Source organism: Saccoglossus kowalevskii, chromosome 10 (assembly GCF_978046115.1).
Source record: "Saccoglossus kowalevskii chromosome 10, keSacKowa6.1, whole genome shotgun sequence".
Classification (NCBI taxonomy): Eukaryota; Metazoa; Hemichordata; class Enteropneusta; family Harrimaniidae; genus Saccoglossus; species Saccoglossus kowalevskii.
The window spans coordinates 18,294,274-18,311,693 of record NC_140650.1 but is presented as its reverse complement, the minus strand read 5'-3'; the positions used below and the strand labels follow the sequence as shown (position 1 = coordinate 18,311,693).

The 17,420-nt window shown below is 35.8% G+C and overlaps 1 protein-coding gene across 1 annotated transcript; it reads right to left on the bottom strand.

The window, feature by feature from the left end:
- Positions 1-2,766: 2,766 nt before the first annotated feature.
- Positions 2,767-15,771, bottom strand: LOC100369648 (dual specificity protein phosphatase 1). The gene is made up of 3 exons (XM_002742314.4): positions 15,201-15,771; positions 4,850-5,209; positions 2,767-4,542 (listed from the first exon to the last, which is right to left on the bottom strand). Exons 1-3 carry the CDS (start codon positions 15,613-15,615, stop codon positions 4,127-4,129), a joined length of 1,191 nt encoding a protein of 396 aa, XP_002742360.3. The 5' UTR covers positions 15,616-15,771; the 3' UTR covers positions 2,767-4,126.
- Positions 15,772-17,420: the final 1,649 nt, after the last annotated feature.

Here is a 17,420-nt window from a genome sequence, read left to right as displayed (position 1 = left end):
GAGAAACGTGGATTTCCAGTTGAAAAAGATGATTTTTTTTCAGAGGAAATGGACTGAAATAGAGATGGTACGTGTGTGCTTCACATAGTAATATATGACCGTGAGTGGGCGTGACATAGTTTTATCGACTCCCAAAATACCTGCAAAAAGTATAAAAATATTACCAAAGATAGCCAAAGATAATTTGCATGCTCGTTATTCTTGCTTAGAATAGTGTGCAAATTTTCAGAGGCAGGTACAAGTTAGTTAAAAAATGATGGCAGTTTTATTTCAGAGGATTTTTTACGTAACGAGTTGGAAACTGTTATGTTCGGTGCACTGCGCGTTCGGAACGTTCACAATCTGTCCTACCTCATTGACGCTGCAGGTCGGCGTCTTCTAAAGAGGCGGCGGAGCGCTATTTTAGCCAAAATCGGCTAGTAAGGCGTCATATGACACGGGTCTGTGCTGAGACAGCGCTTCCTGTGACGACACAACGGTCCTACCTTCTGGTTTGTTGACCCCATGTCACGCGATATGCGCAAGCGCACAAACAATGAACGCGCAAACGCTATCAATTCGGGTACATCCAATTGATGTATGCGAACAATCGTTTAATTAAGAGGTGGTGAGAATTGCTGTAGCGTTTTGAAGAGACTGAATGTTGTCCAATTTATTCTGTTTTCTGTTTTGCTCGCTACTTTTAATAGTTTACAGACAAAGCTTCCCCTCTTTACGCATTACGTTTTATAGTTAACCAATTAAGGTAGTGGTATTAGTACACACGAGTGAATTACATTAAATCAAATCGGGATGAGTTTTCTGATAGTGACTGCGATATGATAGACAGTCGTCGACATCCATCTATCGCAGACGGTTTTATTAAAGATTTACGTTGCTGTTAATAGTTTATGGGCAATCTTTCTCGACTTTACACACTACTATTGGTAGTTTGCACGCTACTTGAGACCACAATACACAAAACACCGTCGTGTCGGTTTTCAGGCAACGGGTTGCCCGTAGCAACAGCCAGTTGCCTCGTGTACATAGTTCGTCGCGTTGCCTGTTACAAACTTTGACCTTTGCACATACACGAAAAAAAGTTTTCCTCAAAGTTAATCTATATAATGTTGTCGTTTTGCTTAATGTTCACATTTAGTAACTCGAATTTTAATTAACTGTTAACTGAACTTCAAGTTACGGCAAAGATAAAACGTTAAACAAAATAAAAAATCTATGTTGCCCGTAACTCGAATTTCGGTTAACAGTTAGCATACTACTGTTAATAGTTGACGGGTAACTTTTACCAAGTTTTCACGCTACTGTAAACAGTTGACGGGTAACAGTTAACGCGTAACTTTTCACCGACTTGCACTATACTGTTAATAGTTGACTGGTAACTTTTTACAAACTGTGCACTCTACTTTTAACAGTTAACACGTAACTTTTACCGACTCTGCACTTTACTGTTAATAGTTGACAAGAAACTTTTACCAAGTTTGCACGCTACTCCTAATAGTTGATGGGTAACTTTTACCAACTTTGCACACTCCTGTTAATAGTGGACACGTAACTTTTACCAACTTTGCACGCTACTGTTGATAGTTGATAGGTAACTTTTACCAACTTTGCACGCTCCTGTTAATAGTTGAAAGGGAACTTTTACCGACTCTGCACGCTACTGTTGATAATTGATGGGTAACTTTTACAAACTTTGCACGCTCCTGTTAATAGTTGAAAGGGAATTTTTACCGACTCTGCACGCTACTGTTAATAGTTTAGTTTAGTTGGTAACTTTACCAACTGTGTACGTTACCTTGTTTTAGAAATCTCTTCTCGCCTTGACTTGCACGCTACTTTGCTTTGAATAGTTAGGTTGTAACTGTTTTTGCACGATTTAGTTGATAACTATCATAATAATTAATTCACAGGTTACTTTTTCCTGCATTGAACGCTACTTTTAAACAACTTATTTTTCCGACTTTACACGCTTATTGTAGTTGTTTGCAGACAAACTTTCCCTTTTTGCGCGCTACTTTTGTTATAGTTTATGAGGCAAATTTTGCCGATTTTCCCCACTACTCGTGAGAGTTTACGAGCCACTGTTTCTGACCTTGCACGCTTCTTTTAATCGTTACATCAGTTTCGTACGTATTTTCACGCTATGATCTTAACAGTTATATTGTAACTTGCGCATTTACCGTTTATAGTTTCAGACAATCGTTCTCGACTTTCAATAATAGTTGACAAGTAACTTTTTCCCGAATTTGCATGCTAATATCGTGATTTTTATTTAATACAATTTATACCACGGAAAATATAGTTATTGTGACGTATTTTTTTATTAATTATCAATTGATTGACAATGGAATACGATAGTCTTGGGTGAACACGAGAAATAGAATTCAGTGCAAATAAACAGAGATGTAGTCAAGCACACGGGCATACACCAGCATTAGATCATTAGATCTCATCTCATTGAATGTACCGGTGAGCACTGTACAGCAACCGTAATCTGCACAATCTCACGGTGAAACATAGATATTGTGTCATGAAAATTGCGTTCAAGATCAGAGTCTATTCATTGTGAAATTTACATCATTTCATGTCTTAAAATATTTCCAAGACTTTGTTCACCGGATAACCCTCGGTATGAATGCAAAAACAATTAGTATATGTCATCACATTTATTGTGTTATTACCGTTGGTCAGTTTCAGAGCTAGATAATAAAATACATGTACATGTATACTGTTAGCGGTCAAAGGAAGGACCAACACACTGGTACATATCTGGGACACTGATTTATTCTTTCTTATTCAGGGCTTGTATACAATGTATAAAATTTCAATACAATATGCGTAATATAAACTTTGCGTATATAAAGTATATAAAATTAACAATTTCAGCTTCTTGTGGCACGGTTCATTGCAAGATACCGCCCTCAAAGGTTAAAACAGAAAAATGGCTAGCGAAAGCGCCATCTACGGCTCAATCAATTAGCGTCGGAAATGAAATATAACCAGACAGGGAAACGACTTAAAATGAAGAGAGGGGCGAACAGACGGCGAGCAAAAGTCTGCATAATCAAAATAAATAAATTGATGAATAAATAAATAAATAAATGATTATTGTGAATATAAATTAATAAATAAATTAATAAATAAATACATACATGTACATACAGAAATATATTTGTACAAATTGTATAATGAATATGATATAATAATTTAGTACCAATACCCAACCATAAGAAAGTGTCTAACTGTGGTTAACCTGCATTATATCATCATAAATAAAAATGAAAAGATGATTCAAAAGTGAGAAATGTAGCAATTAATGTAATGAATAATATTCAAATCCAAATTGATATTAAAATAAGGATTATAAACATGTGTGACGTCACATTGCGCAACATGTTACACGTATGATCTTCCGCTTTTTTAAAAAATAAACAAAATGTTTTCTTCACATGTCAAATGTAAAACTCTTACAACACACCAGAAATTGGTATATTTGTACTTTAACTGCTTGAATACTATATTTGTACTAAAAACCAAGTACTCTTTGAAAATAAATATTGCATGCATGATTGAAATCACGAAAAAATACAAACTTTTAATAAATAAATATACATATTCGGTTTAATGAAATGTGATATTAAAATAATACAAATTAATATAAAAGATTTCGGATATATCGCCAATATTTCATGTTAGTTGTTAAATGTTTTTTTTTTTCTCAATGAAAGGCACATATTGAATATTAGCTGATTGAGTTTAATAAAATAATATATATATATATATATATATCATAGTATGCACCATTCGTATTATGTTGCCTGGTATTGATATGCTAGTGTCGGCTCTACATTTTGAGACACCATATCAAATGAAGGCCGTTACACATGATTTAGTTTTTTGACTTTTGTTGTAAAAAAAGTCAAAAGCACATTCTGCTTTCAGAATATTGATCTGCTGCTAACAGATTATACGATTATAACCTTCCGCTTCATGAAGATGTCGGGTTATTTCTACTCTTTGAAACACTCCCTTTAACTGAAGGTCGTTGGGTTTCGTTAAACTGATCGGTAAACCCGACCGAACAAAACTCAGATCAGAAAATCGGCAAAGGCCGATACTGGGCATGTCATATGGAATGATTTTCTTTATCTTCGGTGGATTTTCGCCTTGATTTCCTCATTGGCGATTGGGTAGCGCCAGTCGAACGTCTTCGTTGCCGTAGCAATGGAGATGCAGAGGATGATGTAGGTGGTGGTGACGTCACAGCGATTTTCTGAGGTGATTTGGAATATATTTCAGTTGACGTGCTTTGCATATCACGCGATGTCATTGGTGGGAGAGTCTCAGACTCGAATTTCAGTAGCTGGCTCATGAAGTTAAAATTTGGTGAAATGAGTCGACGTCGACTTTTGACAAACTCAAAAGCTTCGTCAAGTCTGTAGTGGAGCGCCCTCATCAGGTAGGCTAGACAGATAGTGGCTGATCGACTGATACCCGCCTGACAGTGGACCAACACTCTTCCATCGGATACTTTTACAGAGTCTGCAGGGTAAAAACAGAATATTACATGAAAACACACTTTCTATAACAACGGTATTGTTTATAACATTCATACAATGTGTATGTGAATTAACATAGTTAATCTTTTCATTATCAAAAAGAACAAATACATATTGTTATAATATATAAAAAAAAGTTTTTATTTTCACAATAAATCATGTATGTAATCATTGTGTAATATTAAATGAAACAATATTTAATACTAAATTATTTGATAGTGTTCATTTTACTTTTTAATTGTTTAACACGACATAAAAATGGATATGTGTTTCTATTTGGCAATACTTACCGATGAAATCAGTTGCATATAGGAACCAAGCACTGATATTGGCACTACTATTATCGTCCACAGGTATACGTTTATAAGTATAATCGTCTGGAAAATAGTTCGGGCATGTCGTTGATACATTCAAGAGCGATGTAATTCCGAGTGCGTCCAACATATCCTTTCGCGATGAGTGATAGGAACTGCCCAGATAAATAAAAGGCAAGATCTCGACTGGCTGGCCTTGGTCGAAAATCGGGTCAGAGTAGCAGTCCTTTGCCAGAGACGTTGTTGGGATTATTTCCATGGGAACGGCAGAAGCTATTTCGCATTCTTGACCAACGCAGAGTGAAGAGAAATCCATTGAAAACTTGTCGAAACCACCTGCAAATAACAATATGTGCATAATTTATTAATCCTGTTTGAATATTTATCCCATGTGAGCAAATCTATTTAATCTTACAGTACTCAATATTTCTGAATCACTACTCTGCCAGGATATAGTATTGAGATCGAAATAAGAGTCTATATCAATACGGAACTAGTAGCGGAAGGCACGTAAACATACTTTGCAACTACACTATTCAGTCAAGTTTTCAATTAAGACAAATTCTAAGACAGCCCTGAAGAAATCAAAAACAGGAAACACGTCGACCTACATTTCCGCGTCCTTACAAGTGTAAGGGGATTGTCTAGCACTAAAGTCGGCAATAGAGTAATAAATGGTCGTGGTCTCTAAAATACTGATTTTTATTATAACGTTTTACGTTAATGGTTATTGTAAAAAAAAATTAAAGATGTTCAACACAATCTAATATCCAGTTTCGGATATCCATAGAAACTGTATAAATCATAAATGAGGAATATGGCAGCACATATGTCCAACCTTTCTCCGTTGAAAACGCCGTTTTTAACACTTTTAGTCAAGCGAATGTCTTATGAATTGCCATGGACGTTCGTAACAGCAAGCGAGACGATCGCGCCTCGGTTAGTCTGTATCCAGTGGCGGATCCAGAGGGGTGGCCAGGGGGCCATGCCCCCCCCCCCAAACGCATGACGATTCGTATCATCTGGATTACGCATAGCTTCTCTGCGATTTACGGTCCGTATATCTTAAGCGTAGCTTGGACCCCCCCCCCCAATACATTTTGCTGGATAGGCCACTGTCTGTATCTGCCCTTGTTTTCTAGGCACGACCATATATATATATACATGTTACCGACAATCCGCTGGACGCAGCATGTATGTAGTAGAATATTGTATGGTCCATGTGTTTATTCAATTTTCCAATGACAATTTGGGAGACAAATGTCGCGGCGACATTTCTCTCATTTCAGGGTATGTATTGTCCAAATTTAGGCATTGTGTGATAAAAATGTTGTTTTCAAACCATTGTTTGACCAGTTTTGTTGATAGCTGATAGCACAAAGAAACTATATTGTTTTAACCTTTTAAAATTGGACCATTCTCGTCCTTACGGTCGCAAAATGTTACCATTTCTCAGAAGCATGTCCTATACATGGAGACAACAACTGGTCAATACACGCGTGACACGTGTCTGCCACGTGTGAATTTTTTTATTAACAATTACATTTTGAAAATTAGGAATTTAATTTTATGATCCCTCCCGCCTGTTACGTGTTTATCTTCCGTAGGCCGGGTCATCCAGTGTTTATCTCGACTTTAAGGTATATTCTGATGATTATACGTCATTAATACGTGAACGCTTTATGGTGATCGCTTTGTGGTGATATTGTTTTACGCGTCTCTTGCGAATCGCAACAAAACGAAGGTCGTAAACAGGAAGTACTGAACGAGATCATTAAAGACACATAATACATGTATATAGGTTTTAATTGTTTCGAAGCGCATATGTAATCTACATCACCACCTGTTCTATGGGTCACATGGTTTGAAATGATTGGGTGCTGACATGTCTATTAAAGTTAGAGGTAGATCAGTTTAACTCCTGTGACGGACTTAGAAGATGTTATGAACAAACTGAATTTCCTAGGAGGCGATGAAGCCACATACACGTAGGACTTGAATATATGATCCAGACCATTTAGGACAAAAATATCATACAAGTAAGCGAAAAAAAATACCCCCCCCCACGCTAGGTTTTCATCTCCCAAACCCTCCCCACGCAACCTCTGACATACCCACCCTCGCCGAAATGAGTATATTTTTCACTGAAACTACAAGGTAAGTATTCTAGACAAATTCACAAGACAGAAATGATGACACAAATTATGTCATCACTTCCAGTGTAATTTATTGTTAAACTAATATTTTAGTCTGTTTAGTCTAGACTATTATAACTCTATTATTATAAACTTAAGTACTAGTAATATGTAAAATATTGAAAACTGAAATTTGATTACGTACATCATGAACTTAGAATAGATTTCCGATTGTAAGTGTATTCCCCTTTGTGTCAAAATGTCAAAGGATTGGATCGATTAATAGATCTAAAGTAATAAAGTCGGGTTGATGACGAAAACGCCAGTAATATAATCACCACTTATTATTAATATATGCAAAATGTTCAGGTGGTGGTCGGGGGCGTTTCTCCGACGGACGAGTATCAGTTCTGAATCACCGTGACTGGGCCATGTACACGTGTATTTTTGTCAACTATATCTGAGTATGATCGGACGCCATACTTCGTTATTCGGAAATTGATATGACAAGTCGGAAACAAAATCCAAATTTGCCTCGTTACTGAAACTGACGTCTATATTTCCGTTTTTCGCTTCCTGTATAATGTACCACTCAGGATGTGGGTAATATCAGGTGAACACCCACGTGATATCAATCGGTACTAAGATCAGTTCGTTCATTCCAAAGGGCGATTTAAAAGTTACTTGTTTCAAGACAGGAAAAACTGTATTCTCTTAAAAAATTAGTTTGCGTTACACAGCCTGTATTTAGCCAAACTGCGCGCCTTCGCAAACACAGTTTCATATAACTAGTTCCAATCACATCGATCTCGAGACGCAAGTTGGCAACTTAAAGCGCGGTGGTGCCCTTAAACTGACAAAGTAATTTTTTGATGTACGCAAAAAATAAAGTCATTTTCATAGTTTTGTGTGAAACCAATAGTCAAAGATGCAATATGAATGGAACATAAATGACCAAATTACAAAATTACAGTCTTTGATGAAAACGCATGCGTATGGATAATCATTGTACGTACCAACAAATCAAAGCACGTGAGTATTTGAAAATTTCATAGAACGAGTATAAAACACCGTTTTTAGTTCACGGGAAATCAACATAGGTGGTACCCGGTGACACTAATATGACTCAAAACGTGTTACTCATTTGAGTCACAGGTGCTACCCACGTGACCCGTCGTGGTTTTGTTGCTGGCATTTTTTCAAAATATTTGTGAATACGAAAATACAAATCTCCAAATTTGCGAATGCTGATGTAATTATTGCCGTTAAAGTCCTAATATAAACCGCATAAGTAATAGTAACCGCACCCCCAATTCCGGCTTCGGGGTTAAAGAGTTCTTAACAAAAATTGAAAACTTGAAAAGTACCTATTACTAACCGCACCCCCAATTCAACAAGACCGTGACTGTCTTCATTGTTTCAACCAGCTGTTCCAAAACGGCATTGTTCCTAATCCTATTCTTTGTTTCGACAACATGCCTAAAAATATTCACACCTATTTATTGTTCAGCGGTGATAAGATGTCAGACAGGCAATGAAACTGCTTTTGTTCTGGCGGCGACCTCTGTCAATACTCTTTCTGAATACGTCTGTGTTTCGTAAGTTTTAGACAATGAGCTTTTATCACCGTAAAAGTGTTAAACTGAGCATTGAAGAATAATTTATCTTTCGAAAACAAATAATTTCTTGATTTAAAAAAAAATCATGCCGTTTTCCCATGGAAATCAAAGGAAAAAGATCGCACTACATTATCGGTAAATCTCTTCCGTGTTGCGTTCACCATGAGGTCGCTGAACTGTCATTAACATATTTAAATGAGCTATGTAATTTAGACACGTGGGCACCATCCAGCATTTTGATTGGTTAATTAGCGACTTGACCTATCCGGTCAATAATACGTCACGTGAGCATTCAAAAGCATGGCGGATATCGTATCGGCTGTTTACATGTGACTGAAATCATTCGCTTACGGGGAAACTAAGTTGAATTTTACTTGCATTTTATAACAATTCAACGAATTTATTTTTCGTGCGTTATTGTAATCACTACTAAATAATAATCACCAATATCAACACTTCGAAAACAAGTAAGTTATTCACTTGAGACCAGCAGCATGGCCGGATCGAGCTACCGTTATGTGATCATTTGCTACTAAGCAGTGCATTCGTGTTTTTATTTGAAACTTCTGTTAGAATATACTTTTCGTTACCAAGGAAATTAAAAAAAATAAATGCATATTACATTAAAAATACTGAGTATTTTTTGTATCATGTAGATTTTTTTTTTTTATTGTAATTTTTCAACATTTCGTAACGCCTATTTTAGAACCAAAATAAGGCCTTTCACTCTTCCCCGACGCCTATTCAAGAGATTGTACGGTGTATTGTTTGTTTTGTGCATGTGTTGTGGACAAAAAATGACCACGCCCATTTAGTGATTGCAATATGTACGTAATAGAAACCGCACCCCGAACTTGAGCTTTTGATCCCAATTTTTAAATTGATACATTGTAATATAAACCGCGGTTTATAATAGGACTTTAACGGTGGTAACGATGGCAACGTAACGAGTGTCATAATTGTGTCATTGGATATAAAATACTAGAAAAACGATAATAACGAAACAGGAGTGGTACAATGTTTCTATTTATACATTATGAAATCATATGATATCATCACTATTTTCATAATTTCGATTTGATCGTTTTGAACAGATACCGACTCGTACCATTCTCTAAATTATATCGCCAACCCACAAATTACGTGCTGATTTTGGTGCCATGTTGCCATGGTTGTACGCCTGTTCCCCTTAATAACGTCCGATAGTTCGATAGTTCATTTCATAACTGTTTCACAGATATGTTTTATGCAAATTAATAATCCAAAGCATGCATTATATAGTACAATAGTAAACAAGCAGCTGTGTATCATTCAATGGAGAGTATAAGATATAGTATACACGTTGATATTGTTAAAAATGTAATCCGTGACCATATATTTAAATAGTCTCTGTTGTTGGTTGGCTAGTGTGTATATGGTTTGTCGATAAATTTATTAATTGATTGATTCTCCCATTGAACTAAAAGACGCAATTATTTACTGGTGCAATTCAACGTACTATACTGTAAACGCGAATCGATGCTATACTTGTAATTCTTTACTTTATCGTGGATAAATACTATTGAACAATTACATATTTCGATCTGACGCTTCCTCTCAAATGAATGAATTTATCGACTCCCATGTGCGAACGATTAGTCACTGCTTGAGAAGACACGATATTGCTTGCGCAATAATTTTTACTTTTTACTTTTATTTTTGATGTACTTTTCAAAGTAAACCTTGAGCAGTGACTGCACAATGCCCCCCCCCCCCCATAGTATGAAGAAAAAGTGTAAACAAGTCGATATACTGATATAAGGCAGGTATTCGGATTATAGGAATATTCTACAATAGAATAGAGTTATAAAAACGGCGATTGCCCGTGATAGTTCATAATCAGATGAAAATGTATTATATTGAAAAAAAAAAACTTTTTTAAAAGAACGCCATTTTTTGAAAAGCTCTTGTTATTTTCGGTCAAAAAAGACTGAATTTTAATCATATCCGATAATACTGTGTTTTCATTATTAGTTCTCGCATCTCATTATGAATGCGCGTCTCATCTCGCGATCACCACTTTCTATTTTTTTCTCCAAAATATTTTGTTGGTTATGCCGGATAACAATTTACGAGTTGGAGTATCTGTCATCCACTCCTATGCTATAAATCATAACGAAATGATGCCCATATTTACCAAATATGTCGGACTGTACAAAATATACTCAATAGTTTTTTTTTTAACGTGTATATATTGTTTTATCATTTGCATGTTCGCGAATTTGAAATAAGTCGTCCATAGAGTGTGCTTGGATCGCCAAGATTATATATTTCGGTACCACACTATGTCGTTTCTCGGTGAAATTGTATAAATAAATGTCATTCTCAAATTTGTGATATACAGTATATGCCCGCGATTGACCAATAAAGTGAAAAACTGTTCTTCAGTTTTCACAAATTCTTCATCTTCGCTTCGATATTGTTATTTTACAACCTGATCTCGGCATTAAGCGTACGTAGGCCATACGTCACGGTCACCGTCATCGGGTGTGGTTGAAGGTTTTCGAATGATTCATATTATGGAACGCGTTTTAATGTTCCGAGTCAAGAGGATCGAACGGTGTCGGCGTGTATTAGCCTACAACGTAGCCTATGCTGTGGGGACGATAACGTGGGCAGTTAGCGCCACTCGTTTTCGTCATCCGTAATATATAGATCTGCTGATTCACACACCACGTGACAGCAGAGCCGTGTGGGATTTTCCCAACATGTGTTTCAATGTTCACAAGCCGAGTTTAAATATTTGCCGTTTAATCAATATTATTTCAATTTAAATCTAATTATGGAACTGACGTGTGTGTCAAATTATTTTATTTGGTCGTTAGTTCTACATTTTTCTAAATATACATTTTATTATTGTCAATTTTGGTTACGCTCTGTTTACACTGCGAATAACTATTCAGATAGTCGCGATTTCTCTGTGAAAAATACCCTTTTTCACACGTCTTTGTAAACACTGGTCTAAACTACTAGTGTTTTGCAAGATTCCTTATAATATGTAAATAGTCAAACACGTTACGACTGTATTGTCCCATATGCTGTATACATCGCGTGTACAATTTATGGTTTGTTTACACAAAGTTCGAAAGCGCGCGCTATTAAATGCTGTGAATTGTTTTTAGCTGATTTTTTTAGTTGACACACACATTTTTTATTTTTTGCATAAACTACATGCAAATTTGAGGGTTTTTTTAATATTACATCATAGAGTATAAATCATCTAAACTTTTGAATTTTTTCTTGAATTATAATTCACATACTCTCTGCAATATGGAGTGTAACGGACGTAACGATGCAATCGCGCGTACACCCGTGAATGCACGCGGAAATATCCACGTGTCAGGTGTCAATAAAAACAATCAATTATGTGGAATATTAAAATGGAAGGCAGTAGCAGACTTTTACAATACAACAGAAACGTGTACATCCTGTCTGATTCGATTGTATTTTTAGCATAATTTTTTCTGTGTCCTGGTAGTCCCTGATATACGGTACATACGTTCCGTTTTTTCAATAAAGATTGCTATTCACAAACATATTCATCTTCAACCCTTCAAACGCTATATTTTTCCCGCCCACATTTTGATGCAAGTTTGTGCACATTTTTCTTTATTTTTTATATAATTTCTTTCTTAGTTTGGCGTTAAATGGACATAATTTTTTATTGCCTACAGATTTCGATCGTTTTATTTTAATATTGAACACATTATGCAGGTATATATAACCCAGGCGTTCAAACGAATAATACGCCGTACTGAAACTGAAGCAGGAAGTCTGTACTATTAATACATCGCTCTCAAGAGACAACGAAAGAAGGAAGAATCATGATGTTACATTATCTCCATGGCAACTGATAGAGATAATACGTATGATGGGACTGCCCTATAGCCTCTGTTTAGTCTCCAGCCGTTGCTAGCGATTCTCTGTCACATTCGTTTACCGTGTATGTTATCTATAATTTATCCATACAAGCTGAGATTTATAAGTAATTTATTTTGATCCGAATTTGGTTTGTTTGAACCTTTTATTTAAAGGGTCATGAATTATGATTTTTATATCGTTTTTTTTTTAATCTGTGTAATAATAGGCTGTAATTATTTACTGTAAAATACTTTAGCCGAAATTAATTTCCGCTGAAAAGACATTTTGCTGTTTTGTATGACATTTATTTCCATGCATTGAATGTTGATGAGTATGCAAAAAGTAGGAAAAGGGTATTTTCACTGGATTTAGTTTTATTGATTCATTCATTCCAGCAAAAATAATTCCAAGTGAAAATAAAGTAACTTACAGTTAGTACTAGTATGTGGTGCCAAATGAATACACGCACGCGAGTTTACATTCTCATTCTCGCTATGTGTTCTTATTCATGCGTCGTAAACTAGTAAAAGCTACATTTAGATGTCGTAAAGTGATAATAGTTTACGACAACGATAGTACAGGTTACGTGCAGCTACAAATTCGGTAGATTATACATGTATTTTGTTGGAGTAAAAATCCTTGTCATATGCATGATATTGAATATGGCCTAGCATGCTGCCATATTGGGTATAACCTCGGACTATTACTAGTCTGAGGTATAACAAAGTTCATACGTAGCATGTATTACATGAATCCAACAATTGCAGCTAGTCTTTTTTTTTAAATATACGTGTCAAAGGCGTTTATCAATAATAATACAATAACATGTATATAAAAATCCAAAAAATAAATAAAACAGACAGTAATTTGAACAAATTAATGAATACATGTATTGACAAAACAAGAATCGCCTTGACTGCAAGCGACTATCTGTGACAGACTTTGCAGTCATGGAAGTACTATGCATTACACCGCTTCTCCGGAGCATAAAATGAAATGTTTTTATTTTTTTATTTGGGAAGCTAATTTCCATTTTTTACTGAGTTTGAACAACTTCAAACCTTGTTCAATGTTTTAGTTATTTACAACATTGTGTAAATTATACCCACACCCGAGTTAAATAACTGTCTCGCGAGACTTTGGAACGAGATTTGGAGATACACTACAAAATAACAATCAACAAATCAGTGTAGTAGAATGATGCCAATCAATCAAACGGTTGGCATCTACGCGTTACTTAGAGTGAGAATTTAGTGTAAAACTTATTTTGAAAAAAAAAAAAAAAAAAAAAAAAAAAAAAACAATGACATAAACAACTAAAGTGTTCTTGCCCCTCGCCAGGTTTTTTTTATATTTACCATATGGCTATATTTCATGGTGTTGCTCACAAATAATCAAATAAAAAGGAATGATGACCGAACTTTTTTTCATAAAAAATAATATGTCCAACACTCGCGATTTGGGGGCAATTTATTATGGTAAAAATCCTTCGTTATAAAAAAAAAGGTGAATAAATCATATTCAAGTGTAAGGAGAGTATTTATAGTGGTCTCGAAATTCTGACGAATACTATTTCTTTGTTATGAAATTATGTTAAACATTAATTCCCATTGTAGCACTTTAAAAAAGACACAATTTTGCATGTTTTCGTAGTGGGTGAAATGAAAAATATATACTATCATTTTTTAAACAAAAAAAACATCATAATTGGTACGCTCTTTTTTAATGGATCGAATGCCAACGAAAGACCTTATGAAAAATCGTAATTATAGCACATATTAAATTTGGGAAACAAATTGACTAGAAGTTATATTTGTTGTCCGGTAATACTAATCGAATAGCCATGGTTTGTATGCGAAGCAGTGAGAATATTGGGTTTATTTTAAATACATCGGTAATGATTATTTAATATTACATATATAGTATATAAATATTCAACAAAATTTACAAAGAGGGGATACAATATGCATACTGATATAATACTATGAATCTAGCATAATAGTATTCTCCACAGCTTGCGTTATAGGCATAAGCCACGAAAAGCGATGCCAGTACGGTCTCCGTGATATGAAGGTAAAATACGGCTCGCTTTGACGGCACGTGTCGGTTTACACCAATGGCAAAAAAATTAAACATGTTTAAAAGACGGCCAAATGAAATACTAGTATAAACTGCGTATTTGCCTAATGCAAACCGTGGGTTCTATTACAATATACGATATTATTGTCTTTTTTCCTGGATAATCGTTACGAGTGCTACGTCTACGGTTTTAATGGCGTAATTTGCATATGAATAGTTCCATTCATTACGAACAAGGACTGTGTCAAGTTGGTGGGTGCGACTACTACTACGCATTAAATGGGTTAGTATCAAGCGAGATCATAATGAACAGCGACACAACCTAACAATTACTTCCGCCTTCCCGCGATAAATTTCGCAACGTAAATATCAACATCATCGGGGGTGGATAAATGGACGATTCAATACTCGGTAGACGCGTATTGTATTTTGCTGGTACGCGATATGATATGGATTGATAAAGGCAGCAAAGCTCTACCAGGAAAGATTCGCTTTATGATCTCCCATCACGATAATCAACGTAGCAGAAAGTATCGCGTATTTAATTAAAACGCAGTACATACATAGATATTAAGATATAAAATTGAAACTCACCTCTCAGGAAATATAAGTCGGCTGAAACTAGTGGGTCTTGTAGTAAGCTGTGTAGTATCAACTCCATATCACAGTCTTTAGGGATGTGATCATATTCGCATGTACTAGTATGCTGGTCATACGCTACCACCGATTTGTAGACACCATTCAGTAATTTCGTTCGACTCTCTTCACATGTTACAATGTTTTCCAAAGACACAGTACCTTTTGAGCGCCGCTTAAGTATAGTCGGACAGTGTATGTTCTGTGATTTTGCGATGTGATGAGAGTTGTACGCTAAAAATGGTCGACAGTCCAGTAGTAAAATAGCGTCAGATTGTTTCTGCAAAACGTTCGCCAGTGTGCTGTTTTCCATACACATCACTTCCCGAACTGCGTTGTTCATGGTAATATTCAGCAAAGCCCTCGTCCTCATACTGTAGAGGCGTTCTGCCTGAGAAATGTCTGTTCAGGCGTGTTATGAGAGCGCAGTATAAATTTGGAACTGAGTCAACAAGATTCGATGAAGCAGTTTTGCTCGTCTCTACTACAAAACAAAGCTTCCCGCCTACACTGACTCATGAATGAAAATCGATTCGTGTGAATGGAAGCCCTTATCATTTATAAATATGCATTATGGTTATCCCACCGCTCCGTTAAATGAAATACATCCGCCACTATGTAAAGTAGTCCGTAATAAAATGCTACTCAAAAAAATAATTTTGTCAATTATAACGCAATTGTCCGCTTTGTCGTCACGCATTTCTGTTCGTAGAAACATTTTAGCTGATTGAGGAGGTAGTTATCGCAAGAAAAAAAAGGCAAAGTTGCAGCGGAGTTTTTTTTTCATCAACAACGTTGAACGCCCTATCTAGTGACTCGTCCGTGACGTCACAATAGGCAGTTTAAACAGCCATTCACATTTAAATGTACGCTGTCTGTCTCATTAAATAATCGTACAACAGAGCCACGCTTCGTTAACCCTTTGTCCTCGCCTTTCCTTCTACGGTAATTTTCTATTCCTAAAATAAAAGATGCCGCTCGTGTTTACATCATTTGCATTATCCATACAGCTATATACAAAACAGAAATAAACAGCTGGTGCTCGAGAAACGAACCAATCTCATCGACATTCACGTCTTCGTGAACCGACGGCGTAAACGCATTCCGTCGCCTTATATAGAAAGATCGAAACTACGGGTGAGTGGTATCATAGCTCGGTTTCAACGCCGATCTAGTTTCCACTTAACCACAAGGAAGTTCTGCTCATCCGGATTTTCCACTAAACAAAAAGGAAATCCCGATAGTCGACAAAGAACACTGTCACTTCCAAGGTCAGTGTTACAGTGAATAAATAAACAGAGTAATCGTCGGAAGTAATGCTTATTCCTAAATTCGGTATAATGACAAACATTCCAAAGTTGGATTTATATATTTTTGGGGTTTTACACATATACATACTTATCGAGTCAAAGTTACTGAGAAAAAATAGGAGAAACTACACGTATTCGCTTAAAGTTTGTTTGTCACAGATACGTACTGTTCATGTTATTAATACATGCACAGTTCTACATGTGATACATGATGCTTTCATTCTTTCCAACCAAGAACTTGTAAGACTAGCCTGTGCGCGGGCGATGGGCTTTTAGTGTAAAGGTTGTGAATAAAGAACTGTGGGCAAAATATGCACCGTACACATCATCAATTTACACACTCTGGAATTTTAAAAGATTATACATTATATATATATATAGTTATATAATATATTTATAAATGTGCATATATAACTATTTTGTTTATGGCACGGGCAAATGTTTGGTCACATTACAAATAGGCGTTTATGTTGACAAAACGGAGTGGCCGACAATTTTCTAATAGAGAAAACACCGACAAGCATCATCGCCTGAATCATGTACATATCACACAGTCATGGCGATTGTCTTTTATAATATTAAAATGTCGATTGGACTAGAACTTGTATGGAAACGTCATACGTTCTATAGTAGTACCTGCATTGACTTATAAAAAAAATGGTCTTAACTCAATCGGAATAAAATAAGGACTGCCTCAACGGTTGCTTAGACCTCAGACAAGTAATAACAATTACTGGTCTGCGCTTAGACGCAAAGAAATTGATCTTCTAATTGTTTGAAGGATCTGGTGTATAGTTTCATTCCAATTGATGTTAATCCATTATCGGCGTGACGTAACTATACTACTAGTAACTGCCAGAAATGACAA